This window comes from Triturus cristatus, chromosome 3_1 (assembly GCF_964204655.1).
Source record: "Triturus cristatus chromosome 3_1, aTriCri1.1, whole genome shotgun sequence".
Lineage (NCBI taxonomy): Eukaryota > Metazoa > Chordata > Amphibia > Caudata > Salamandridae > Triturus > Triturus cristatus.
This window is the reverse complement of record NC_140583.1, coordinates 942,601,202-942,628,455: the sequence shown is the minus strand read 5'-3', so window position 1 is coordinate 942,628,455 and position 27,254 is coordinate 942,601,202. Positions and strand designations below refer to the sequence as shown.

The 27,254-nt window shown below is 39.1% G+C and overlaps 1 protein-coding gene across 3 annotated transcripts in view; it reads left to right on the top strand.

The window, feature by feature from the left end:
* GALNT13 (polypeptide N-acetylgalactosaminyltransferase 13) overlaps positions 1-27,254 on the top strand; it is a 1,132,509-nt gene that overhangs the window by 872,850 nt on the left and 232,405 nt on the right. For all 3 annotated transcript variants that reach the window (XM_085645529.1, XM_085645528.1, XM_085645527.1), the window contains exon 10: positions 19,865-19,999. In XM_085645529.1, the coding sequence (XP_085501655.1) occupies positions 19,865-19,999 (135 nt within the window). The remainder of the gene's footprint in view (positions 1-19,864; positions 20,000-27,254) is intronic.

Here is a 27,254-nt window from a genome sequence, read left to right as displayed (position 1 = left end):
CCGCCAAGTCCAGGGCCAAAATCTCATGTGACCCCCCCTTGCAAAACTAGGTTGGTTTGTGATAGGTAATTTTGATGTTGCCTCAATAGGTTTTGGGCCCTTGCCTGTCGCGGGTCCTTGACCCACCCACGCAAGTGAGATACCCTTTTTATCGGGAGAGCTGGGGGAACGCTGAATGGGAGGAAATTTATGGATCCACGCAGATTCCAGAACCTTCCCACACAGAAATTCGAGAAAAAAGTGATTCTTTCAGCCAAATTTGAGGTTTGCAGTTGATTCTGGGTAGGAGAATGCTGGGGGACCCATTCAAGCCATACCTCGCTGGACTCCCCCAGGTGTCTAGTTTACAGAAATGTGTGGGTTTTGTGGGTTTCCCTAGACGGCTGCTGAGCCCAGGGCCAAAAATTCTTGGGACCCCCTTGCAAAACCAGGTTGGTTTGTGATATGTAATTTTGATGTCGCCTCAATAGGTTTTGGGCCCTTGCCTGTCGAGGGTCCTTGACCCACCCGTGCAAGTGAGGTAGAATTTTTATTGGGAGACCTGGGGGTACGCTGGGTGGTAGGAAATTTGTAGATCCACGCAGATTCCAGAACTTTCCCACACAGAAATCTGAGAAAAAAGTTATTTTTTCAGCGAAATTTGAGGTTTGCAGGGGTTTCTGGGTAGGAGAATGTTAGGGGACCCATGCAAGCCATACCTCCCTAGACTTTCCCGGGTATCTAGTTTCCAGAAAGGTGTGGGTTTGGTAGGTTTCCCTAGGTGGTCACCGAGCCCCGGGCCAAAAACTCATGGGACCCCGTCGAAAACCAGGTTTGTTTGTGATAGGTAATTTTGATGTCACATCAATAGGTTTTGGGCCCTTCCTTGCCGCGGGTACTTGGCCCACCCGAACAAGTGAGGTACCATTTCTATTGGGATACTTTCAGAAATGCTGGGGGTTTGGAACTTAGGTGTTACTTTCTGCAGCGTGAAAATTTGAGCACAATATTGCAAGGAAAATGTCAGTCACATTTTGAGGTTTGCAGGACATTGTGGGTAAGATAACTTTTTGGGATCCACAAGATATCACCATGTACTTCCATGGGTGTTTAGTTCACGACAAAATGTACAGTTGATAGGTTATTCTTAGATGAAATGTACACCTTGGCAGAAAGACTAAAAAGACAAAGATTACTTCACAGCCATCTATTCCTCAAGCACACACACATACTGGTTGGATTTGGCACGAGGGCGAGTGATGGTTCAGTATATATAGTTGTATTAACCAGAGATTTCACAAAAATGAAATGCACTGTTAATAATTGGGTATTAAGATAGAATATCGACAGGAAAATATCGACTAGCAATAATATCGTGGCAAGAATATCGACTGTGAAAAATATCGTAATAGAAAATATCTTTGTTAAAAATATCGTTTCTTGAGAATGACAAAAATATCGTCAAGAAAAAATATCGATGAACAGAATATCATTGATCAAAATGTCGTTTCATATAATATCGACAGAAAAATATAAGTTGTTATAAAATGTATAAAAAAATATATATTATGTTTTTAAAAAACTTACAAAACTCCTACTAGTAATAATATGTGTTAAAAAATATTTTCTACAAAAGAATTGTTAAAATTTTAGTAGCGGGTTATTGGTATTATAGGGGATAAGGGTGGGTAGTAATTTAAAATTTGGTTTTTACAAAATTTCTAAAATATAAAATTAGTAGAAAATAATTAAGAAATCGAAATTTTAATTAGAAATTTCGATTTGTTCACGAAATTAAATTTGTAATAAAATTTTTAAATTACAAAAAAAATGTTTAGGAGCGGGTTATTGGTATTATAGGGGATAAGGGTGGGTAGTAATTTAAAATTTGGTTTTTACAAAATTTCTAAACTATAAAAATATTAGAAAATAAATAAGAAATCGAACTTTTAATTAGAAATTTCGATTTGTTCACGAAATTAAAATTGTAATTAAATTTTAAAATTCCCCAAATATTTTTTAGGAGCAGGTTATTGGTATTATAGGGGATAAGGGTGGGTAGTAATTTAAAATTTGTTTTTTACAAAATTGCTAAAAAATAAAAATATTAGAAAATAATTAAGAAATCCAAATTTTAATTAGAAATTTCGAATTGTTCATCAAATTAAATTTGTAATTAAATTTTAAACTTCCAACAAAAAATAGTAGGAGGGGGTTTTTGGTATTGTAGGGGATTAAAGTGGGTAGTAATGTAAAAATGTCGTTTTTTAAAAGTGTAGAAAATATTAATAAATGAGAAATTTATCATGAAATCTAAATTTAACTTCGAAATTTAAAATTTTACATGAAATTTAGTTTATCTTAATAAAAAATATTAAATTAATATTGAATAAGCGTTATTTTGGTATTATAGGGTAATAGGGTATAAAAAAAAATTTAGATAGAAAAATTTATATTGTTTACTAACCTGCACATTTCCTGACTTATGTTGGATTGGAGTTAGAATAGTAATTTTTTATGGTTTACTATCCAGCACTTTCCCTGACTTATGTTGGATTGGAGTTAGAATAGTAATTTATTATGGTTTACTATCCAGCACTTTCCCTGACTTATGTTGGATTGGAGTTTGAATAGTAATTTATTATGGTTTACTATCCAGCACTCTCTCTGACTTATGTTGGATTGGAGTTTGAATAGTAATTTATTATGGTTTACTATCCAGCACTTTCCCTGAGTTATGTTATGTTTGGAGTTAGAATAGTAATTTATTATGGTTTACTATCCAGCAGTTTCCCTGACTTATGTTATGTTTGGAGTTAGAATAGTAATTTATTATGGTTTACTATCCAGCACTTTCCCTGACTTATGTTGGATTGGAGTTTGAATAGTAATTTATTATGGTTTACTATCCAGCACTCTCTCTGACTTATGTTGGATTGGAGTTTGAACAGTAATTTATTATGGTTTACTATCCAGCACTTTCCCTGAGTTATGTTATGTTTGGAGTTAGAATAGTAATTTATTATGGTTTACTATCCAGCAGTTTCCCTGACTTATGTTATGTTTGGAGTTAGAATAGTAATTTATTATGGTTTACTATCCAGCACTTTCCCTGATTTATGTTGGATTGGACTTAGAATAGTAAATTATTATGGTTTACAATCCAGCACTTTCCCTGATTTATGTAGGATTAGAGTTAGAATAGTTAATTATTTTGGTTTACAATCCAGCACTTTCCCTGACTTATGTTGGATTGGAGTTAGAATAGTAATTTATTATGGTTTACTATTCAGCACTATCCCTGACTTATGTTATGTTTGGAGTTAGAATAGTCATTTATTATGGTTTACTATCCAGCACTTTCCCTGACTTATGTTGGATTGGAGTTAGAATAGTAATTTATTATGGTTTACTATCCAGCACTTTCCCTGAGTTATGTTATGTTTGGAGTTAGAATAGTAATTTATTATGGTTTACTATCCAGCATTTTCCCTGACTTATGTTGGATTGGAGTTAGAATAGTAAATTATTATGGTTTACAATCCAGCACTTTCCCTGACTTATGTTGGATTGGAGTTAGATTAGTAAATTATTATGGTTTACAATCCAGCACTTTCCTTGACTTATGTTTTGTTTGGAGTTAGAATAGTTAATTATAATGGTTTACTATCCACCATTTACCCTGAGTTACGTAGGATTGGAGTTAGAATAGTTAATTATTATGGTTTATTATCCAGCATTATCTATTTACTATTTTTATTAAGAATAATATATGTCATGTTGTAATATTCATTTCAACAATATAAATTAAAAACATTTTTATAACATTTTTACATACATCTGACAAGTTTCTAAATTAAGAAATAACAATTTTTAGATCTTTTTTTTAATTTATATTTTAATTTGTTACTGCAAAGATTTTGAACATTTTATAAAACATTTAACATAATTTTTGTTAACAAATTATATTGCAGTTTTGTACATAATTACAGTTTCAATTATGCATACTTTAGTATATTAAATTTTTATATTTTTAATAAAAATTTAATATATTACATATTTTTTATGACATTGATTTTATCTCGATATGTACAAAACATAAATTTACATTTTTTAACATCTGAGAAAAATATTTAACAATGAAAAACATATTTTAATATACAATATACAATTAATATATAATTCTATTGAACATATTAATGTATATTTTACAATATTCCTTTGTTTTTTAAGAATAAAAAGTAAATTAGTACTAAACATGGTAAATTTATATTTAAAGGATGGATTTAGCTATTAGGTCTAAGTATGCTAGACCTTCTATACTTGGGTACAGTCTAGTTTTTTGCTGGAGATATTCGTACATATTTAATGTTTGTTTACTTAGTTTAGGGCCAATTTTAGAAAGGGATTGCTCTATTCTGAGTTCTTGGTAGCTTTGTTCTTTTTTAATGCTTTGGATTAGTTTGTGAAGTGTTGGTTGACTTCTTCCTAAAGTGGCTTGGAAGGCATTATGCCATCCTTCAACTGCGTTGTTAGTTTTAGCTTTCTGTGCTATTGTACTAGCATACACATTCCACCATGGAATTTGAAATTTAGGTTGTCTACGGTGGCCTGAACGATGTAATCTTCCAACCCAGGTATCTTCAAAATAGTCCAAGAAGGGAGTTAGTATTTTCTCATTGGTGCGGTAGAAAGGGCTGTCAATTAATAAATTGTAGTAGTTAGCTACTTCTGTTGTTGGTACATATGCCAATGCAATCAACTTTTTTATTTGATAAGCAAAGTGACTGTTTGTACAATATTCAATGCTTAAGGTAGATTTTTGTAAGTGCCTCCATATACTTTGGTTGTAGTGATAATAACAACCTTGTATTGAGGTATGGGGATATATCTTAAGGATAGCTTGAATCATGGCTATTTCAAAGTCAATTATAATTCTTTGAGGATAGTAATTATCTGTTAATTCTTTGATCTTTGTTAAAAGTTCAACGTAGGTAGTATTTGTTTTGTTTGGCAGCAGAGTATAAACTAGAGGGATATTTGTCTCTTGGTATTCCCCATGGATGGTGTAAAGTTGATAGAAAGGTTTGGGACAAACTTTAAAAGTCCCGTCCATCATCCATGTTTCACATGATTTAAGTTTTTGCAAATTACTATTAGTAGCAAAAAGTAAAACTCGTTTGTCATGACTCTGGTTGTCGTACATTAGGAATTTATCCTCATTATGTGTAATGGTATATTCAGGATATATTTTTATATCCTTAAAACTTTCTGGCGTTGGTGGAGTTGGATCTGAAGCACGTTTAGTTTTTTAAATTAATCTTTTTAAGTTGGGAATAGAAGGTAGCTGTCCTGTCACATGTTCTGGCACTTTGCTTAAAACATTTTTCAAAATACTAGTGCTTGTTTCTTGTGATCCTTTACTAGCATCTTTCAATGTTTCCAGTGCTTCTCTAACTTCCACTTCTGTTACATTTGGTGGGTGGTTATGCTCACGTACATTTACCACATTGTTATCAACAGTTGTTGCTCTACCATAGCATGCACTTGAGTAATATTTGCTACATTTCCAATGGGTCTTATTCGCTTTTACTCTTTCTTGGGTGTAGGTGTAACCCATGTAGTTCAGCATTAGTTTCCCTTTTTGCGAAGTTATGAAAGTAGCTCCAGTTGCCATGTCTAAGGTAGATCTGTGGAAAATATATATATGTATTTTTAAGAACATTGAAGACGATTTACAGAGATGTGTATAAGAGCAGGAAAAAGCGTGAACATATACTTACTATGTGGCTTCAGTGGTAATTCTTTTATTCGTATTTCTCTTTCTGAATTTTCTTATTTTTAAGTTCTGTAGTAGTGTTAAAGAATAATTGAAAGACATGATTTAGTGTTAAAGGTGTTTGATTTTATTTTCAGAATTGTTATACATACAGTGACTATACTTACTTGATGTAGTAGAAGATGTTGGTAGTGTAGTTGTAGATCGGTAAATAATTTAGTAGAGTCTGTGGAAAAAATAATCATTGGGTTACTTATAGTATTTGGATGATAGTAGTTGTTAACATATGAAGTAAATAGTACATTTACTTAGCAAGTTTAAATAATTTTTATCAGCTATCTAAGTAGACAAGGATAAGGTAGTTTATAAATGTTTTTACATCTAATTTTTTGGTCGTTGTTGATAAGTTCAACATGTTTTGTTTTCACTCTAAAGAAGAACAGTTTTTAAATTAGGGAGTTTATCTACTTTTTGCTAAGTTCGAATGAAAAAAGCAATGGGATTTTACTTACTTGAAGTGTAGTATAACGTTTTGTAGTTGTAGTCGTAGGTTTGTATTCTCTTCTCTCAGCAAGGTAACCGTTTTTCTCCAAGTTTGCGCCAAAAATGGTAAATTACGTTAAGTGTATAATTGTTTTTATATTAGTGAGTTAATTAATGGTCGTTTTTGATTGGTTCAATTAGTGAAATTTCAAAATCATTGGTCGAGAACGTAATTTCGAATTAGAAAACCGTTATTTTCGTAAGAGTTTGTTGCATCACTATTTGTTTGTTAAAGTACATTGTAAAAAGGTTTATATGTGTTTTTTTGTTTGATATGTAAATAGTTTATATGTAGAAAATAATGAAATGTGTTTCACATTTAGGCCATCGGAGTGTATGATAGTATCAGTAAATGTAATTTTTTTTAACATATATTATATATTTTTATATAAATAAGTATTAGGAAAACTAAATAATTATATGTGTGAATAGTTTTGTAAAGTAAAATAGTAAAAACAAGTGAGTAAAATAAAAGAATCGTGCATATCGAGTTGGTAAAAAAAAGACGATATTTTTTGTATATTTCTATAAGTAAATAGGTCGTCGATGTTAGTGTAGTCGATATAAATGTCTAAGGTAATGATATTTAAAATAAAGTCGATAATGTAGTAGTCGATATTTATGTTGTAGATATTAGTGTGAACGATATTAGGGTTGTCGATAAAAAAAAATCGATATTTGTGTGAATTCTTGTTTAAGTATAGGATGACGATATTAATGTAAGCGATATTTTAGTGACGATATTTATTTCTGACGATATTTATGTTAACGATATTCCATCATGGAACCTAATAATTGAAAGGATGAGAAACTGAACTATTGACTCACAGCTCATGAGCTGTAAAGCTACGACAAGGCACCAACCACTTTACAGGCCATTCATACACCTTTCATATGTGTGACACATATAAAACCATTCACACCTCCAGCCGCGGGCCCAGCACATTACAACACTCACACCAGCAGACAGCGCCATTCAAGGGCCCATCACTGTCACACGCCCACTTTCCTGACACAGCAACCACGCCAGCTCACGGATTGCGTGGAGTGGCGTTTGGCTAGCAGTGTGTGTAGTGACCAGCAGCAAGTCACTACTCACACACCGCCAGCCAAGTGCCAGTCCACGTACACCACCAGCCGAGCACCAGTCCAAACACACTGCCAGCCAATCGCCAGTCCAAACACACCGCCAGCCAAGCGCCAGTCCACGCACACAGCGAGCTAAGTGCCAGGCCACACACACCACCAGCCAAGCGCCAGCCCACTCACAGCCAGACAAGCACCAGTCCACGCACACTGCCAGCCAAGTGCCAGTCCATGCACACCCCCAGCCAAGCGCCCATCCACGCACACTGTCAGCCAAGCGCCAGTCCACTCACCTCAAGCCAAGCGCCAGTCCACGCACACTGCCAGCCAAGCGCCAGTCCACGCACACTGCCAGCCAAGCACCCATCCACGCACACTGCCAGCCAAGCGCCAGTCCACTCACCGCCAGCCAAGGACCAGTCCACGCACACCGCCAGCCAACCTCCAGTCCACGCATACCGTCATAAACATTTTTTAAACAAGAAAGAAAACACAAACTAATTGCAACTAGATACCAAACTATAACTACAAAAACAACAGCAGTAACTAAAGACATCATCTTTTGCCAAACGTGAAACTGAACTACTATATAAAACCATACAGACCAGGCAGTACACTATTAGACTCACGGTTACTCCAAAAACTCTTTTTAGTGTGATACAATCTGAAACATGAGGGTACACACAGCCCTGGATTAGAAGGACAATCGGCACAGTTCACACGACTCTCCTTCCACACACCTCTTCGCAAGAAGACTCTACATCTCTTACGGGGATTGTTTTCTTTGGGCGTGGGAGGTATTAAATCAGGAAAGTGGAGATCTTTCAATCTAGCCACATCCTCCACTATTCCAACTCTAGGAACACTTGCCTGTTCCACAACAACAAGACTGCCTATCACAGACTGCTGAAACTGAATAAAAGTCAACTTTGACTCAGGAGAACACACAAAAGCACTGAAAGTTTCTAAATTGAAACAATGGATGGCCAACTTTTTATACCAAATGTAAGCCTTATGAATAGCAGTGCAAGGTTCCAACCTCTGGTCAACACCACCCATGTGCTTATTGTAATCTAAAATGCACACAGGTTTGCGCACTTCAGCAAACTGACCCCAAACAGCCACAGGTAAAGTACTCTCATCATGGATGGTAGTCAGCATGTACACATCCATTCTGCCCACAAATTTCACAGCTAGTAGTTCATCACTATGCAAGGAACTGCACTGTCCCCTCTGACGTTTTTTGGAAACAAGCTCTTTTGGATAACCTTTACAGCTAGAGCGGATTGTGTCACAAGCAAAAGTGTCCACTTTGAACAATTCCTTAAGCAATTGCACAGCAGTGTAGAAGTTATCAAGGTACAAATGGTGGCCTCTGTTAAACAGTCCTCTAGCAAGATCCCACACAATTTTTTCTGAAACTCCAAAAGTGGACAGACAACCAGGGGGGTCAATAGTGGAATCCCTACCAGTGTACACACGGAAATTAAAATCATATTCTGTCCTTCTCTCAGACAACATATACAGCTAAATTCCATAATGTGCCCTCTTGCTAGGGATGTACTGCCTAAAAACCAAACGGCCCTTGAACAGGACCAAAGACTCATCAATAGATATTTCTTTCCCTGGAGTATAGATCTCTGAAAATCAATCTACAAAGTGATCAAGAACAGGCCGAATCTTAAAAAGACGGTCACAGTCAGGGTTATCTCGTGGCAATGCCAAAGTATTATCAACAAAATGCAGCATCCGAAGCAAAAGTAAATACCGATCACGGGTCATAATAGCAGGAAATATGGCCGTTGCCATCAAGGGACTGGTAGACAAATATGAAGCCATGGACGGCTTCCTTATCAAGCCCATCAAAAAAGTCAAACCCAAAAACTTCTTTATCTCATCCAGATTTGTGGGAGTCCACCGGGTAGCTCTAGAGTGGGGCTTAAGTGTGGCACTGTGGTCCCTCAAAAACTCTTCAGCATACAAATTAGTCCAAAAATACATCATCCATAAAAAACTGAAAGAACCATATAGGCAAAAAAAATTGCAATCCACTCTACACCCTGCATCCACACTAAAGGCAGGCAACACTGGCTGCACCATGTTTGGATCAACCCAGAGTCCAGCACTTCCAGTAGGAAGCATAAGCCTTGCAGCCTCAGGCTGCAATACCGATGTCTCTTGCTGCACCATCGGCACTTCAGTGTCCCTCTCTAAAACAGGCACTTCATCCACACTGAGAGCACCATCATCCTCACTGAGAGTATCTTTATCATCCAATGATTCCATGTGGAGAGAAAACTCACTGCCTGAATCTTCCCCTCCCTCCTCTCCCTCAGACGCACTGTCAGTCTCATAATCCTGCTCAGAGGAAGATTCAAGAAGCATACCAACCATCTGCTGAGCAGTCATTCTACGGCTAGCCATAATCCTTACTAATAAAGGTAACTTGTCAAACAATTCAACAACAAACACTTTGTAAAATAAGTAATAAGCAAAATGCGTCTTTATCAGAAAGAACTATATACTCCAAAATGATACCACTCACTTCCCAGAAGCAGCTAGACTCGCCACCACCTACTCTGCACAGACACAGTAAGGATCAACAATATCCCACTAATAAAGAAAAAGAAAAGAAAATTACACATAAGATAATGCAAAACACATCACAAAGAATGTCATGCTCAAAACACTAACTAAATATGCTGCCATTATGACACCACTTACAAAAGAATTCATTCATGCATGACATTAACACTCATTTGGTGTAAATACAACAAAAATGTTTTTCTTACCAAAAAAATGCCACTGAGCAAAACTGCAGAACAACCACTACTGAAACCGCAAACAGGAATCAAAAGCTTTACACTAGAATAAAAAGGAGAAATACAACATTACAATCACATATGCAAATAATGCACTAGTCGCCATACTATCCACCAGCCAACCAAAGGTGGTAGCTGGGCCTAAAAGCATGAGGCCGATCTGCCCCCACACGGAGCAGAAACAGCCAAAAAATTCACCCTCATAAAGGGGGAGCGACCCTTGCCCAAGGGGTCACTCCCCAGCACCAACATTTAAAAAGCTGAGGTGTCTATTGGCTTCTGCCTCCCAAGGGGACAGATGGCCTGAAAACATTTGGCTGATCTGCCCTCCAAAGGGGCAGAAACAACCACAATAAATACCCCATAAAGGGGAGCAGCCCTTGCCCAAGGGGCCGCTCCCAACAACACAAAAACAATCCCTGGTGGCCTAGTGGGCATACAATAAACTTAATTGTTTATTTGGGTCGATCTGCCCTTCCAAGGGGTCAGAAACGGCCCAAATAAATGCTAACCTAAGGGAAGCGGCACTTGCCGAAGGGGCCGCTCCCCAAAAACATATTGCTCCAACCCTTGCCCAAGGGGCCACTCCCCAAAACAACAGGGCATTTAAAAAAAAAAACATCCCTGGTGGCCTAGTGGGCACACACCTACTTATTATTTTTATTTTATCAGATCTGCCCCCCCAAGGGGGGCAGACCCAACTAAACAAATTGCTTCCCCAAGGGGAGTGACCCTTGCCCAAGGGGCCGCTCCCCGACACAAAAGGGCTTTTACAAAACAAAATAAAACCCTGGTGGCCCAGTGGGCACCACAAACCCAAGGGGGGCAGAACCAAATTCACATATATCTCCCCCAAGGGGAGCGACCATTGCCCAAGGGGCCACTTCCCGACACAATTTGGGCATTTAAAAAAAAAATCCCTGGTGGCCCAGTGGGGGCACACATACTTTTTTTAAATAGTATGTGCTAACGATCTGCCCCCCATGGGGGGCAAACCCAACTGCACTTATTTCACCCCCAAGGGGAGCGACCCTTGCCCAAGGGGCTGCTCCCTGACACAATTTGGGAATTAAAAAAAAAAAAACGAGCATTCCTGCTGCACGATTGCACCGCAGGCGCGATCGTACAGCAGGAATGCTTTTAAAAGACATCGGAGGAAAGGAAAACCCTTTCCTTTACTCCGATGCCCTTTAAAATATACCCTCCACCCTCCAAGAGGCAAAACTCACTTCTTTCTTTCCCGACACGATGGAAGCAAATGGCTTCCAGTGCGTCGGGAAACACAAAGGAAACCTCCAATGACGTCAGCGTGATCGGTGTCCCACGGGGGGAGCGCCAGCGCTTCTCCCGTGGGTGGGTGTCACGACGGCTGGGAGCTGTCATGAGCACACGCCCACTGTGTGTCATGACAGCTCTCAGCCGTCGTGAGCACCGAAGGGGTTAAGGATCCTAAGTTAGAAATAAATTCTTGCCTAGAGTACTCCTCTTAAATCGATGCATTTAATACACAAATGGCTATCAAGCCTTTTTGCAATACAAGTGCCCCCATGCTGTTATGCTTGGATTAGTCAGATACCATGCCCTTAGCAATATCAAGTGCAAATGCTCCACATATTGCGAGTAACATACATGGCACTAGCTCAAGATTATCCCATACTTGACATGTTTACGAGCAGTGGCCCCATACATTAGAAAGCGCAGGTGCAATTGTATTATATGTATTATGCTTCAGACCACTGAGTGATAGTACCAGGAATATACATTTTGGGCAGGGGTGAGAATGTTTTAATGGATCTTCATCTAATGCACTAGGGACTATAGAAGTGCAAAGAATTATGGCTCTCAAGCAATCTGCAATTGTGTATTGGTCCCCCGGTCATCACAACATCTTGAATAGATGTCATCTATTGAGAGTCCTGCTAAAAGTTAGATTCATTCCGCCAAACCCTACGTAAAATGGGGACACTAAAATACCATGGTGAGCAAATAAGCATATGGCAGATTTGATCCTTAGCAATAATGTCTTTCTAGCCAATTGGAGCATTTTGGTGTGTGAAGGTCTGCCTAAACCATATCTAATGTGTTTGAAATTGTGCATGCCCAGCCAAGAAATCATCACCAATAAGAACAGCACAAGCCCTCTGTTTTGGTATCAGCCTTGGGTACCTCTAGCCATGATTTCAGGACTGGCTCTCGCAGCTTGAGAATAAACATGCATTCATATATATAACGCTTCAACACTCAGGACCCGTGAGATGTCCACGGTCCTGCAACTAGGAATCATATATTATCTGAGATCACACAAAGCAGATGGTTATATGGAATATTGCAAGCCTAAAGCAAAACCTACATGAAAAGGACTGGGTAGCAGTTGTTAAATAAAAAACAATCTGCTGCTTTCAGGAGAATTGGTCTGTGGATACCATTATTTTGGATGGCTTTTCTATATATACTATGAAAGCCATAAAGGCAACAAAAGGGAGGCTGAAAGGAGGATTAACTATTTGGATATCTATGTAATTGGATAGAGTTAATCATGTACTTTTCCGTAATAACAATAATAGTTAACTGCTACTTATGTCTAGCAATCTATGGGAACGAGTCAAAATGAATGCCTATTTTCTGCCAGGAATACAGTCGGCAACTCAAAGAGCTCAAAGAAACAAGCTGACACCCTTTGACAAAAATTAATGTTCACTCTTTAGGCTTTAATACCAAACCTGACATTACATTGGTCCCCTTAGATGTTTTACATAATTCTGTTATCTGCAGTTCCAGTTATCCTCCAACTTTGCTGATTCACAGTTTAAAGAGAGATGCCTCCTTAACATCCTTCCTGCTAAAAAATGATTTGCTGCCTCTAAATGGCTCTTTTCCCTCGGATTTATACACGCACTAGACATTCCTATCAGGGGAGTGTGTAAGCATGATAGATTACATATTAGTTAACCTGGAATCCTAGCAGTCGGTTGATGATCTAGAAATTGAACAAAGAATGAAGAGCAGCCATGACCTGCTGATAGTACGTCTGAGGGTTCCGTCAAGGCTCAACTTTTGTCAAGAAATAAGGAAAGATGCATCACAACTAACAACAAATAGGAATTCTATAACTTGGCCACAATAGGTCTAATCTGGTCTAATAAGCCTTGCATTGGTCTTGCTCGAGCCTTAATCCTCCAACAAAATATGATTAAAGAAAAGAGATCCCCACTATCCAGAGATAATAAAAATATTAGAAATGTTTATTAATTTGTCTCAGCGGACAAACACTCGTCAACTTGATTTAGGATGCAAGCACATTGTCAACAGTAAAGCTATGTATATTGAACGGTTTGATTCAGAGTACAACACATTAAAAAAATCTGTTCCGTTAGCACTGAAAACAAGGCACAAAACTTTAGAAGTGGAAATCCACCTAAACATATTAAGACAGTAGTGCACTCATCTTGTTAACTGCAGACAAAGTCAGGTGCACCTAAAGGCCTGCTTCCTGGTTTAAGTACTGTCATCATTGTATATTTCTTCTAGCCATGAAAAGTCTATCATTCCATGGAGTGAAGCATGGAGTGGCACCCTGGCAGATAAGGAACATAGCTTGGAGGAGAATCAAAGTCCTCCTCTAATTGATTCACCAGGAAGTATTCCACTGGGTAAGGAATTTTCCGACAGCAAAGTACATGTAGCAATCCTCAGCCATAAAACAAAACAAAGCATCTGGCTCCGATAGGGTACCAGCAGACAGATTTAAATCTGATCTTGCTACTTGGGTATCCATTTTAACTTCTGCCTACAATGCTATCTTGCTCCAGGGGATGGTACCGGCATCGTGGAACACCACCATGACTGTTCCTCAACATAGGAAAGGCTCACAGAATGATCTTGCCAATTATCAACCAATCTCCCTGCTCGATGCAGTAGGGAAAATGTATGCAAAGCTTTTGTACTCTCAGCTAAATAATTGGATATGATAATGCGAGCATCAACACATCACAGGAAGGTTTTAGAAGAGGCTAAGGAATAACTGATCAATCAGCCTGAAATATACCACTATTAAGAAATCCAAATTATATCTGACGTTTATCGACTTGAAATAGCCTTTGATAATGTAAACCGTGAGTTCATTTGGAGAACACTATCATTCCTTGGCTGCCAAGAAAAACTGGTATCGGCAATTAAATTCCTACATACTAATATGTCTTCAATCAGATATGGCCTTAGAAACGAAGTAACTGATAGCTTCAGTATTAACGTTGGGGTAAGGCAGGGCTGTGGTCTGGCCCCAGCTTTGTTTAAGATTTTTATCAATAATTTTGACAGCTAGCTGAAGGCCCTAAACCTCAATGTGCCAGTTTGTGAGAGCCAAGAACTGCAATACTGCTTTTTTCAGGTGATTATATGCTCCTTACACGTACTGTCTTTGCCATGCATGAACGTTTGAAGGCAGCATAAAGCAGTTCCAGATTAGCACTGCAAAAACAAAATGCATGATCTTAAAGAACAGTAATACGCTGAAGAGTTCCTTTCAAATCTATAGAACTCCTTTCGATCATGTAGAACACCATGACTACCTTAGAGTGAGATTTGGTTCAAATTCACCCACCTATTAAAAAAAAGTGAGGCCTCTCGAAGTCAAAATGATGGTGTAGTCCTCAGCTTTGCCAAAAGCCAGGGTTTCAGATTGATTGGCTTCACCCTTGAGGCATATCGATTGCAAGCCCTGTTGGCAGGGCTTTATAGATCAAAGCTCTGGGGATGAAAAGAGTAAAGGGGGTTGGCAAGGGCAGAGAATCATTTTTTATGTCAACTACTTCTCCTTCGCACTGGGATCCTATGGAAGATTGAGCTGTGTCTTATGTCGGTTGAGCAATATGCAGCATTAGTCCCCTATGACACTGGGAAAGAATATGGAAAATCTAGAGTTGAGGATTTATTTGGTCATCATGCAGGAAGTCTGGCTGCATGCTTAGCTTATAAAAGTATCCTTGTTCAATCATGTAGCAACTACTTTGATAGCTATTGGCAGCACAGACTGTGGAAAGAGACAAGATTGTAAAGGAAAAGTTTTAGCTTCATATCTTCTACAATCAGACAGGGAAAAAGAGAACCTAGCTCCAGATTCTCAAACCCATTTTTACTTTCGAACCATACCTGGAAGTGCTTTATCCAGCTCTTAATAGATCTCTACATACCAGTTTTAGATTAGGCACCCTGCTGGTGAAACTGTATACCAGTACCGAGAAAAAAGCTGTTCATCCATCTGCCGATGCGAGTTTGGGGGGATAGAATCTGTAATGCATTTTATGTTGTTCACCACCCTTTTCCCTGAATGCTAGAAGAGACTATCTCCATCCGCTTTTTATTGCTCATGGTATAAGACATTGTAAGGATGCCTTGATAATATGTATGTGCACAGATTCTGGATTAATCTTTAAACAGGTCTCTTTATATATGTGTGGCTTGGGGATGAAATAGATCACTTCATTGGATACCGATATAATTGAGAAATCCAGGGTCTTTGAATAAACGTTTTGCATACCTGTTTATGTGATTGCTTTGCTTAAAACTCACAACATATTTGTTAACATTTGTTTTTGCCAGGAAAATTGGATCTTTTGGGAGCACTTTATATGCAATTTAAAATTTTCTTGGAACTATCGCAAGAAGAATTACAAAAAAATCTTTGTAGCACTGAGCCCTTAAATTCTAACTTTTGGATGATTTGTAAAAAAAAACGTTTTAATTATGGTCTCTCTTATAATTAATTGGATGGCGCTTCGGCCAGTTGCTGTCAACATTTATCATAAATATTAGCACTTTTCTAGACGGCTGAATGAGCACTTTATTACTGTCCATCTTTTACTTATCAATGGACTCTTATGGCAGTGGGATTCCTTTTAGAATAAAAAAAAAAAGTATTATCATGTAACTATTTCTGATATGTTGTCAAATGCTCAATGTTTGTTGATCACATATCGTATATTGTATGGCCTGCTTTAATGAAGTAGGCTGTCATGATATTGTATTCTGATTCTGATACTTATGTGTGTGCTGAGGCAGATTCTTTGAAGTGTAAGTGTAGTAGGTGACAGCTTTTTCTCTCCCATCATGTCAGGATGGCCATTCCTACCAACACCCAGTTCCCCTTTGTGAGAGGAATACACAAAGACCAACTGCCAACTACACCTAGTAATGCAACCCAGGCACCAAATGGTTAGCACTAAAAAATGTAAACTTTCTAAAAGTGACATTTTCAGAACTGTGTCTTAAAATCCGACTTCACCACAGAGAATTTTAAATCAGAATTCCTTAGACACCAATCATGACATTTCTACCTGTTCCCAAACGCAAGTTACCACTTAATAAATGTAGTAAGGTAACCCAATGTTATCCTATGTAGAGGTAGACATTACTGGAGTGAAAAAACATTTTCAGAGTTTTTCACTACCAGAACATGTACAATTTTTAAATTCAGCGCACACTGCTCTATGAGCTGTTTAGGGCCTACACTAGGGGTGACTTTAATCTATTTCAAAGGAAGGTTCATGTCTGGCAAAATGGTTTATTTTGCCAGGTCGAAATTACAGTTTTAAACTGCACACAGGCTGCAAAGTCAGACCTGAGACATGTTTAAAAAGGCTACTCAACTATGTGGCACAAAAAGTGCTGCAGGTCCACTAGTAGCATGTAATTTATAGGCCCTATGTACATATAATATCCCTTTATCAGGGACTTCTAAGTAAATTAAATGTGACAATTGGGGGTAAGCCAATTTTATCAGGTTTAGAGGAGTGAGCACAAGCACTTTAGCAGTAGTTAGCAGTGGTAAAGAAGTGCCCACGGCTGACAGGTCCAACATCCCTACTTTGAGTCTTTGGCACTGTTTTCTAGGTTCTTTCCCATGTTGTGACACATCCGACCTGGTCTGGCCTCATTCTTATAGGCAGAATCAGTCTACTGTCCTGATTATGGGTTCCCAGGTGGAGGATAAGATAATTATCACACTCAGTGAAATCCAATACGCTAGGGTTCAGAATAAATTGGAAGCCATCATTTCCTCCATTTACAATAAGGGGGTATAATTTTCAGAGTGTGTTGCTTTCTACACTAACAAATTAATATCCTTTTATTATCAGGCTTGTTCCCCAATAGGTTTTGCTTGTCAAACCGACCTAGGGAAAGTTGCAGGTATGTGAAGTTAATCACATTTAGCAATTACCCAGTGCGGTGAGCTCCACAAACTTATAAAACTGGGGGTAGATCCTGAATATCAACTCCAGAATATCATTGGTGCTTAATATCGTACACAAAAAAATATGACTTTAAAAGTCAAGTAGGACATATCAAGCTTAGGTATATCCTTAGTTTTTTCACAACAATTGTCAACATTTAAATAAATTAATTGCTAAAATATCATGGTAGTTATTTTTGTTTCTCTTTATACTATTTACATTTTTTTTTAAATGGGCATCATTACTATCCTGGGCAAACGCGTAGCGGACTGGAAGCACCCAACTATAGTTCGGCGGTTCCGACTGCACAATTTGGATGCAACCATGGGCGGTCAGAAACATCAATTTTACAATTGCAGCTTGTGCGGCATATGTAAAAGGTCTGCAGCAAAATCTGCCATTGTTTTTAAACACCCCTGCACCATGTGGCAGGCAACTAACAATTCTTGCCACATGGTGCAGGGATCTTTAGGGGGCTCCACAGGTGCCCCCCAGGCCTCATAGCGGAGGCCGTGGAGGGACGAGGGCCTTGCTATGAGCCCCCAAAGTCACTTTCCGACAGCCTTTTCATGTCGTAAAGGCCAACATGGAAAGGTTGTTGGAAAGTGACAGCATAATCCTGATTGAGGAGTTGAGGCTGGCTCTGCCGTCATTATGGGATTTTGTGTGTTTCCAATGCTCCGACGGGCTCAAGTTCTGTGGGCAGTTCCTCTGCCCGATGCCTCTGCCCGTCACAAGAGATTCTGGGCCAGAACCTGGTGAGAACAAGACAAGTCACCCTATCCTGTATTCCCCTGGGTGCCTAGTTTTAAAAAAAATGTATTGGTCTGCTAGGTTTTCCTAGGTGCTGGCAGAGCTAGGGCTCAAAATCTACAGCTAGGCACTTTGCAAAAAAAAGGTCCGTTTTCACTGTGGAAATGTGGTGTGTCCACGTTGCGTTTTGGGCCGTTTCCTGTCGCGGGCACTAGGCCTACCCACACAAATGAGGATCCATTTTCTCAGAAGTCTTTGGGGAATGCAGGTTGGGGGAAATGTTGTGGATCCATGCAGGTTCCAGAACTTTGCACCACAGAAATGTGAGGCAAATGTGTTTTTTTGACAAAGTTTGAGGTTTGCAAGGGATTCTGGGTAACAGAACCTGGTGAGATCCAGACAAGTCACCCCCTCCTGGATTCCCCTGGGTTTCATGTTTTCAAAAATGTATAGGTTTGCTAGGTTTCGCCAGGTGCCGGCAGAGCTAGGGATCAAAATCTACAGCTAGGCACTTTGCAAAAAAAGGGTCAGTTTTCACTGTAGAAATGAAGTGTGTCCACGTTGCCTACTGAGCTGTTTCCTGTCGCGGGCACAAGGCTTACCCACACAAGACGCTCTTCAGTTATTGCCTCTGGGTTCGTCGGGTTCTTGGTGAACCTACAAGTCCTATAAATCCCCACAAGCATAAAGGTCTAGCGGATGTAAGAGTGTATTGCTTTCAAACATCATCTGTCATACTTAGAAGAAGTTACAGGTGAAAACGTTGGCACAAATGGCTCTCTTTTTCAACTAATTTTCAATTTTTCCTATTATCAACTATTAGTTTCTATAAAGAAACCTTGAAGGATCTACACAAATGACCCCTTGCTGAATTCAAAATGTTATCTACTTTTCGAAAATGTATAGCTTTCCAGGATCCATTATTGCTTTCATACCCATGTATACCATTAACTGGAAGAAGGTTGAAAGCACAAAAAATAGCAAAAATAGGCTATGTCCCAGTAAAATGCCAAAATTGTGTAAAAAATGTTGGTTTTCTGATAAAAGTCTGTCAGTCCCTGAAAGCTGGGATAATGGTGATTTTAGCCACACAAACCCTTTGTTGATACCATTTGTACGGGAAAAACCAGACGCTATCATTTGCAGCAGTTTTTACTCATTTTTCCCAAAGACAAAATATGTAGCTGTATTTGGGCTAATTTCTGGGTCCCCTCCAGGGGAATCCACAAACCCTGGGTACCTTTAGAATCCCCATGATGCTGGAAGAAAAGGACGCAAATTTGGCGTGGACAACTTATGTGGTCAAAAAGTTACAGGGGCCTAAGCACGAACTAACCCAAATAGCCAAAAAAAGGCTTAGCACAGGGGCGGAAAAGGCCGAGCAGCGAAGGGGTTAAAATCACAGTCCCAGATATTTGCCCCAATTGTGTATATCACACCTATACTGATGAAGTTCAGCCTCAATCATATGTCCTGTTTTAAGACAGAAAAGCAAATATTATTTTAACTTCTAAGGAATAAAATTCTTCCATTAACAATTTCTCTTAGAAACATTCACATGCATGATTCGTAACTAGCAAATTAATGAACAGCGCATTGAAAGGAATTGTGAGAACTTTTGTGGTAATGAGTTTATTGTGCTTTTGTTAACGTATCACAATTTCTTTTTGCAGGTATTTTCCTATACTGCTGACAAGGAAATTCGCACTGATGATTTATGCTTGGATGTTTCCAGACTCAATGGCCCTGTGATCATGCTGAAGTGCCACCATATGAGAGGCAATCAACTGTGGGACTATGATTCTGAGGTACATAAATATTTTCACTTTTACTGATCTTAAAATATATTGAACAAAAGTAATTTAAGCCGTACGTCATATGTTTAAAAAAATGAGGATAACGTCCCACAGTTCTCCTTTAGAGCCCGACACCAGCTTTCTGGTCTTGATTCTACTTCACACCTCTTTCTTTTGCAACCCTTACACTTCCTGTATCTGTATCTTCTTTTGCAAGTTCTTTTCTCCTTTCTTCTTTTGTTTCTGTTTCCTATGTTTCTTTTCCTGCTTCTTTCTCTCTATGTTGTATCTTAATCAAGGTTAAAACCTGAAGGAAAAAATTATATCCCGGGTACCAAAGATGAGTGCAGGTACTCAACAGCAACAACCACCAGAACAAATTTAGGATTTGTGTCTAGAATTACACATTTCTGAGATGGTTCGTTACTGCACTAAACTCCACTTGTCTTTTCCTACTGTACCCTAACTTCATTGACGAGCAATTGAAGTTCTGTCACAGCAAACACAACAAAATCACGTTACTTCGCAGACAGCAAGCACGAGTACATTGAGCTACCTACATTTAAAGTGGCTGTTTTTATTCGGTGACAAATTTATTTTTCCTTCGCTCCATAGCTCGTACCCAGCGATAACAGCGCTCGGATTCTTTTTCCTTTGCAAGCGCCTCACTCGATCTTTATCATTTAAGCTTCACGTCTTCAGTACTGCTATTATTCCGACTCTGTGTATTCTCATCCTTCGATAATCAGTTGAAGTCCAGGCTTCTGTTCCCTCCCAAGTTATTTATCCTTTAGTCCAATCCATCTGTCACAGCTGCATTCCTCAAGCACTTTCTCTGATTGTGTCTTTACTCTTCACTGATAATCAATACAAAAATGAATTTGAGCACACCCTGGTTGGATTTTGCAATCAATTACCCACAAATATAAGATCTAATTCTATAAAATTACATGAGTCTTTTTTATTATGCGGTTGTTATCTTGTGGATCGTGATTATTAGACTATTCTACTGCGTGTAATTTTCTTTTCCCTTACGATTAAGCCGGCAGTATACCGTTCTCTCATGGGTGAGTAGGTTCGAGTATGAATGGTTTGCGAGAAATGTGAAACCAGATGTGTGGAGTATCCTTGCAACCTTTATTATGCATCAGAGAACTATGGGTAGTTGTGGGCAAAGCGTATGAAAAACCATTTATGATAGGCCCAAGATATATTTTAATTCCACTGGAGTAACTGGAGTAATTTTAATAATTACGCGTTACGCTTTTTGAATAATTAAGAGTAATTTGGACTAAAACTCCTAATGCAGTAGCACAGGAACAACAACCTAAGAAAAAGTGAGTGGCCGCTGGCAACTTCTGTTAGTGTCCTGTGGCATTTAGTGCAATTTTTTATCGCAAAGATGGGTCCACTTTGGATGTGACGGTGCATTTTACACAAAGAAAATAGATCTAAAAGCTGGATTATGCTTCTCACACAATTGCACATATTTACAAGTTATTTTGTTATAATTCTCATTTACTTTGTGAACAGTGCTGAACCCATTTGTGCTGAACTTTGTTTTAGTACAGTATAGAGAGCCAGCCTCCTACACATATTCCTTGTAATATTTTGAGTTAACACTATGAATTGAGTAAGCAATGTCAGCCAGAGATGATTTCATTTAAAGAACTAAAAATGGAATATTTAGAGGACAATATTTATTAGCTCAGTTTTGTAAATGTGATTGAAATAAAATTGTACCACTGATATCATAGTTTAATACAGTGTCGGAATCATTTCCAAAGCTTTAAGGTTTAGTAGTCCGGTATGCACTTGGAACAAGAAGTGGCCAAAGGACCCATAATTCTAGTGAGAATGATGGATTTTATGCATATTACATGCAGGTGTCTGTCCTAATGTAAATAAGGAATTTTCCAATGCTTTTTGTTTCGAGATCCCTACTTTCATCATCTATTAGTGAGTAGCCTCTCTAGCCTAATTACTCCTAATTATAATCAAATGTCCAAGACGTAGATGGAATTTTCTTTGAAAAATTATTTTCTTTATTTCATTTTTTCATGTGCATTAAGAATCATAGCCAACGCGTTTTGTCTCCAAAACAGAGACTTCTTCAGGGCAAAGTAGCGTGGTGGCCCGTAATAGTGGTCTCATGGTTTACGAATAGTCAAACGAACTACAGAACGTGGGTATATTTAGATTCCCCGCTCTGCAAGATGCATCACCAGAGGGGCATGGTGGCCCGTGCTTCTCAGTGTCGTCGGTTCCAAGTAATAAACTGTACTAAAACAAACTACACTGTGCAGAGAGTCCACCGGATCCCTTAGTGGTATACAGAGGCAAAAGTTGATAATACAAATGCTCTTTTTGTGGTAGTGGGGGCAAGTAGTTAGGCTTCTCAGAGGGTAGTGCTAAGCATTTAGTGTGCTCACAAAGACAATAAATGAGCCACACACTCAAGAATAAATACGAGAATAAATACGAGACCAATTTGTAAAAATAACATTGCTTTTTATATAATTTTTCAGACCAAGAACTTCGTTCTAAGGTAAGTACTTTTTAAGTTATGAATTTTCAAAGTTCATGAAATAAATCACTGTTGTGCGCAATTATGCACAAAAGAAGTCAACAGAGAAAATAGGAAAAAGCATATAAAATCATACAGTGGGTTCTAGAGGTTCACCTTCTGGATTTAGGTAGGTAGCAGGGCCACATCCAATGTTCCAGCAGAAGATCAGGAGCATCCCGGAGTTGACCGGAAGCAGGGTGCTGAGGTTGTTGGTAGTCAGCGCTTTATGAAGAAGAGGGCCACCTGAAAGCACGCTGTACAGAGGGACTTGCAGGTAAGTCCAGGGTGTCCTACTCAAGGGAAAAGGTTGCAATTGCCTCAGGACCATGAGAGCACAGCTGTTTTTTCGGTAGCCAGGCTGGGCGGGCTGGTTGCGGAGCAGATAGGGTAGCCGAGCTGGTCCTCGCGGTCAGGGTAGGCAAGTTGCAGGGACAAATCAGGGACAGCTGAGCCACTCATAGAGTGGGTCTCAAGGGTCTCAATGTTCCTCGATGGGTGTCTGTGTCCTGGGTAGGTGAAGTCTGTAAAGGACTCTTTCTTCTCTGTCTTCAGTGTATGGGATTCGGTATCCTGGGAATTGACACTGAATGGCTCTGGTAAGTCCTGGAGTTCTCTCACTTGGTGGCAAGAAAGATTTAATGCTCTGGAGCTCATGTACCTCTTTTGGCTTTAGTGCTGCATTGGAGTCACCGGGAATCAGCAGTTCGGAAAACCAGACTTTGTGGTTTGGTGCCTTCAGGGTAGTAGCTTCTCTACTCCAATGGAGGTTCTCTACAATTGGTCAAAGGCTGGAAGTGCTCAACAATTGTTGAGTCCTGGAAGCAGCAGGTAGGGTTTGGTTAAACTTTTCTGCAGCAGTGGCTCGGTTCTCGAGCCAGCAGCTCTTCTTTGTCCATTGCTCTTCTTAGGTCCATCGAGTCTAAGTTCAATGTCCGGGGCTGCCACCTAATTACTAAATTTAGGGTCATTAAAGTGGGTGATGGGTAGTAGCCAATGGGCCACTTACCTTTAGGCTTTCTGCAACCTCTAAATGACTACTTCCTGTGGGAAGGGACACCACCCTAGCCCTGATAGGTTGATTTCCTGCCATCACAAGATGGAGAAATTGGAAAAGTGGTGTCTTCATCACCTGCCCCACCTTAGGGGTGATGCTGGCTGAATGTGGGCACACCTCTGAATCTAACACATTTTCCCACCTGTCCTACTGGGGGGGTTGGCATCCTCCGCTATCTGGCAATTTGTGGGTTGTATTTCAAAGGTGGTATCACCTTTGAAACTTCCCGCCTTGGCAGGCCCTGCCGGCCCAGAGGAGGTGTGAAGCACAGCTGCCCAGGGCAGGCTTTGTTACTGGCCTCTTAGAGCGCTCACCCCATGAGGTAAGAAGCATGTCTGTTGGTGGCAGGCTGGCTAAGACTAGTCAGAGAACAAACCAGTGCTTCGTAGGTTTTCAGGGAACCCTTTAAAAGGGTCTCCTGTGTGCATTTATTAATAAATCCATCACTGGCATCAGTGAGGATTTATTAGGATGAGAGGTTTGGTACCGAACATCTTAGGGTACAGTGATGCTATCATGGAGCTAGGAAACTCATAACGACAAGTATCCAGCCCATGTACTCTCTGTGGCTTCCCTGTGCACTTACAGTATCTAAGAATGGACTTAGATATTGTAATGTGATATCTGCTCATGCAGATATGTCCACACATGGGATATAGTGCACCCTGCCATAGGGATGCAAGGCCTGCAGTAGGGTTGACTTACCTATATCTCATGCAGTGTATTTGGGCATGGCACACAGGGATATGTGCCATCTCCTCTTCAGTTTTCTCTGCACCCAGACACACTTCCTGCAATGGCAATGTGCATGACCTTGGTGAGGGGTCCCTAAGTTAGCACAATTTGTGCTGCAGCCTTAGTGGGCCCTCTTCAGCTTGAATGCCCTAGGTATCAGGGGTACCATTTACTAGGGACCTACTGGTTTGCTGAAGTTGTGCCAATTGAGGTACAGTTTTAGGAAAGAGACATGGCACTTGGAGCTTGGCTAGCAGGGACTTAGTGCAATTACAGTTAAAATACATCTTGCATCAGGCATAAAGTGGGGGCTAACCATGTCACAAGAGGCACTTTCCTACAATATCTGCATGGCATTTGCTACATCGAATGCATATCTGACAGCTAATAATATAACTTTTCCTAAGTGCCTATACAACATGATTAGTCTATGCTGCAGTGCTCTCTGAAGATATAAATAATTAAGAGTCACAATGTGAGATTCCAAGAGGGCAAGCTCACAGATGGTTTGACAATTATAAAAAATTCTCTCCACCTAACATAATTACAATTCCTAAATGATCCCTCCAATAACAGTGGCAGATTTAATCAACATGTGTGCTTAAAATGCGTGGACTCTGAGGAAATTATCTTTCATTAAGTAGTGCAGAGAACAGGTGTAATGGTGAGTGAATGGAAATAAGAACCCTTGGAGGAATGAAGGGAAATATTTGGTGTCATTATATTTGCTTATATGGTTCCTAAATTTGATAAGTGAGGATGGAAAATAAAGGGGATATGAGATTCTTTGTAATCGCATTCACAACTCTTTGTGAATATTTACTGGAAGTGGCCTCTCCAGTGATGTTGTGCTGCTGAAAGAGGTAATACACTTGGCACCAAGTACAAAGAGATGAGGTAGGAATCTCTCATGCCATTTGCTCTACCCTTCTTCTGCAAGGCAACTTTATTATTAATTACTCTATAATAATACTGCTAGATTCTATCTTTACAATAGTGTTAAGGTTGGAAAACTCATTGTGCCATGGTTCACACTGAGAGGTGAGGCCCTGAATTTGAGATGATTACAAGCTGGGGATTGAATTGTGATTCCAAAGGGAAACACTTGGAATAGGAGATATTTGCTGCACTTTGTAAGTATCTCCCCCTTTTCTAACCTACTCAGGATTAGAGACTTAGGCAAAGTGTACTAAGATACTAGACACAAAATGTTGTTGCAAATTACCAGTCTACTTTTTGCCCCAGTTTCTAATTTTATGAACCAAACTATGTACGAAGAGGTCACTTTGAAAAATAATGAACCATAGTGGGTCACAGCTGATGAATATTAATTAGACAGGACAACATTTGCGACACACTACAATTGTTTACCAGCAGACCACCATCCCTGTGATTCCATTTCAAAATTGAAAAGGATAGCTACCACTTCCTCTAAAAGCTCTACCTACTTCCGCAAAGCAGACCAGGTTAAAATGGTCCCGTTCCCTGTTGGTTAAGATTTAAAATCCCAACTTTGGAGTTGTAGCTTATCAATAGTTTCCAACCAGAGTTTCAATTGTAAACCATAGGGTACTCATTTTAGTACTTGATTCAACATTACTGACTCCCACAACTGGGTTAGTACATGCAAAATAACTTTTTAGCAGCTGCAAACACTCTCGTTGTGAGGATCAGTTTACTTGTGAGTGTTAAAACGTTTATGAAATCTGTCCCTAAATGTTTTAATCCATTCCCTTCTCATAACGGTAGAAATAGCAGTTGCCCATGAAAGCTTTTAATGCTATTAACTGTTGGCAGCAGCATTTTCTTTGGATAAATATCTTCATCTTATATGGAGGGAAGTCATTAGAAGTTGTTTATTTTTGTTATGTTTGACAACAACCTGCAGGTGCCATAGCACTGGCAGATGTTGGTATCCATCAGAAGCGTCACTGGGTAGGAGAGTGCCCCATGGTTTTGTCTTCCCAAGTTGTTTCAGACATGCCCAACTAAACATATCTCTCTTCTTCATAAGAAATGTGCCTTCTAAAGGTTATCATTGTAATGGACTTAGTAGGGTCTGGAATGGAATAGTCGAACGCATGTCATGCACAGTAATCAGCATTATTGTTTCCTCTATTAGTTCCACATATTCTTTGCAGATTTCTGGGTGTTTCATTCATTCTCCCTATGCCACTGTCTCATAGCCATTCATCAGAATTTTTTTTAAGGCGGAAAATATTGAGACAATATACAGTGGCAGAAGTATTTGTTGAAAGACTTTGTAAACCTTTATGGGAACAAGAATATGGCACCGTCAAATTTGGATTCCAAGTATTCCCCCTTCTCTCTTTCTCTCTCCAATGGCGGAAATGTTAATTTAACTGTAAAATAAATTCTTCTGCATTATGTGGACATTTGTATAGTGGCCAACATTTCACAGAGTAATCACACAAGAGATATTCGACAAGTAAATACAAATACCAGATAAGAAGCAATAGATGTTTATAAAATAGGTAATGACACTTGAAAGCAGTATGAATGTGTAACTAGAATGAATCTGTATTTCCCAAGTTTTCCCAAGTCTATCCATCCATCCATCTGCCTCACTGCCTAATTGTGTGTCTGGCTATCTTTTGCTCCCCATCAACTTGGATCCTCTTTCAAGGTCTAGTTTTCAAAGCTGATTATTCTAATATTCTTTGCATTTCTGCTGCTCAAATTATAATCTATTGACACAATTGAAAGGCTTCATGTTCCTTGTTGATTTTGAGTGTTATCCTGTATCTTTGATAACCACACTGTTTGCAAACAGAAAATGTCTTCCTTATGAATCTATCATATTGAAAGTCTTCTCTGTACTTCTTTCAAGGTAATTTTCAAATGTACCCTATGATGAGTGACAGTGTCACTTGACTCTTTGGAACTAT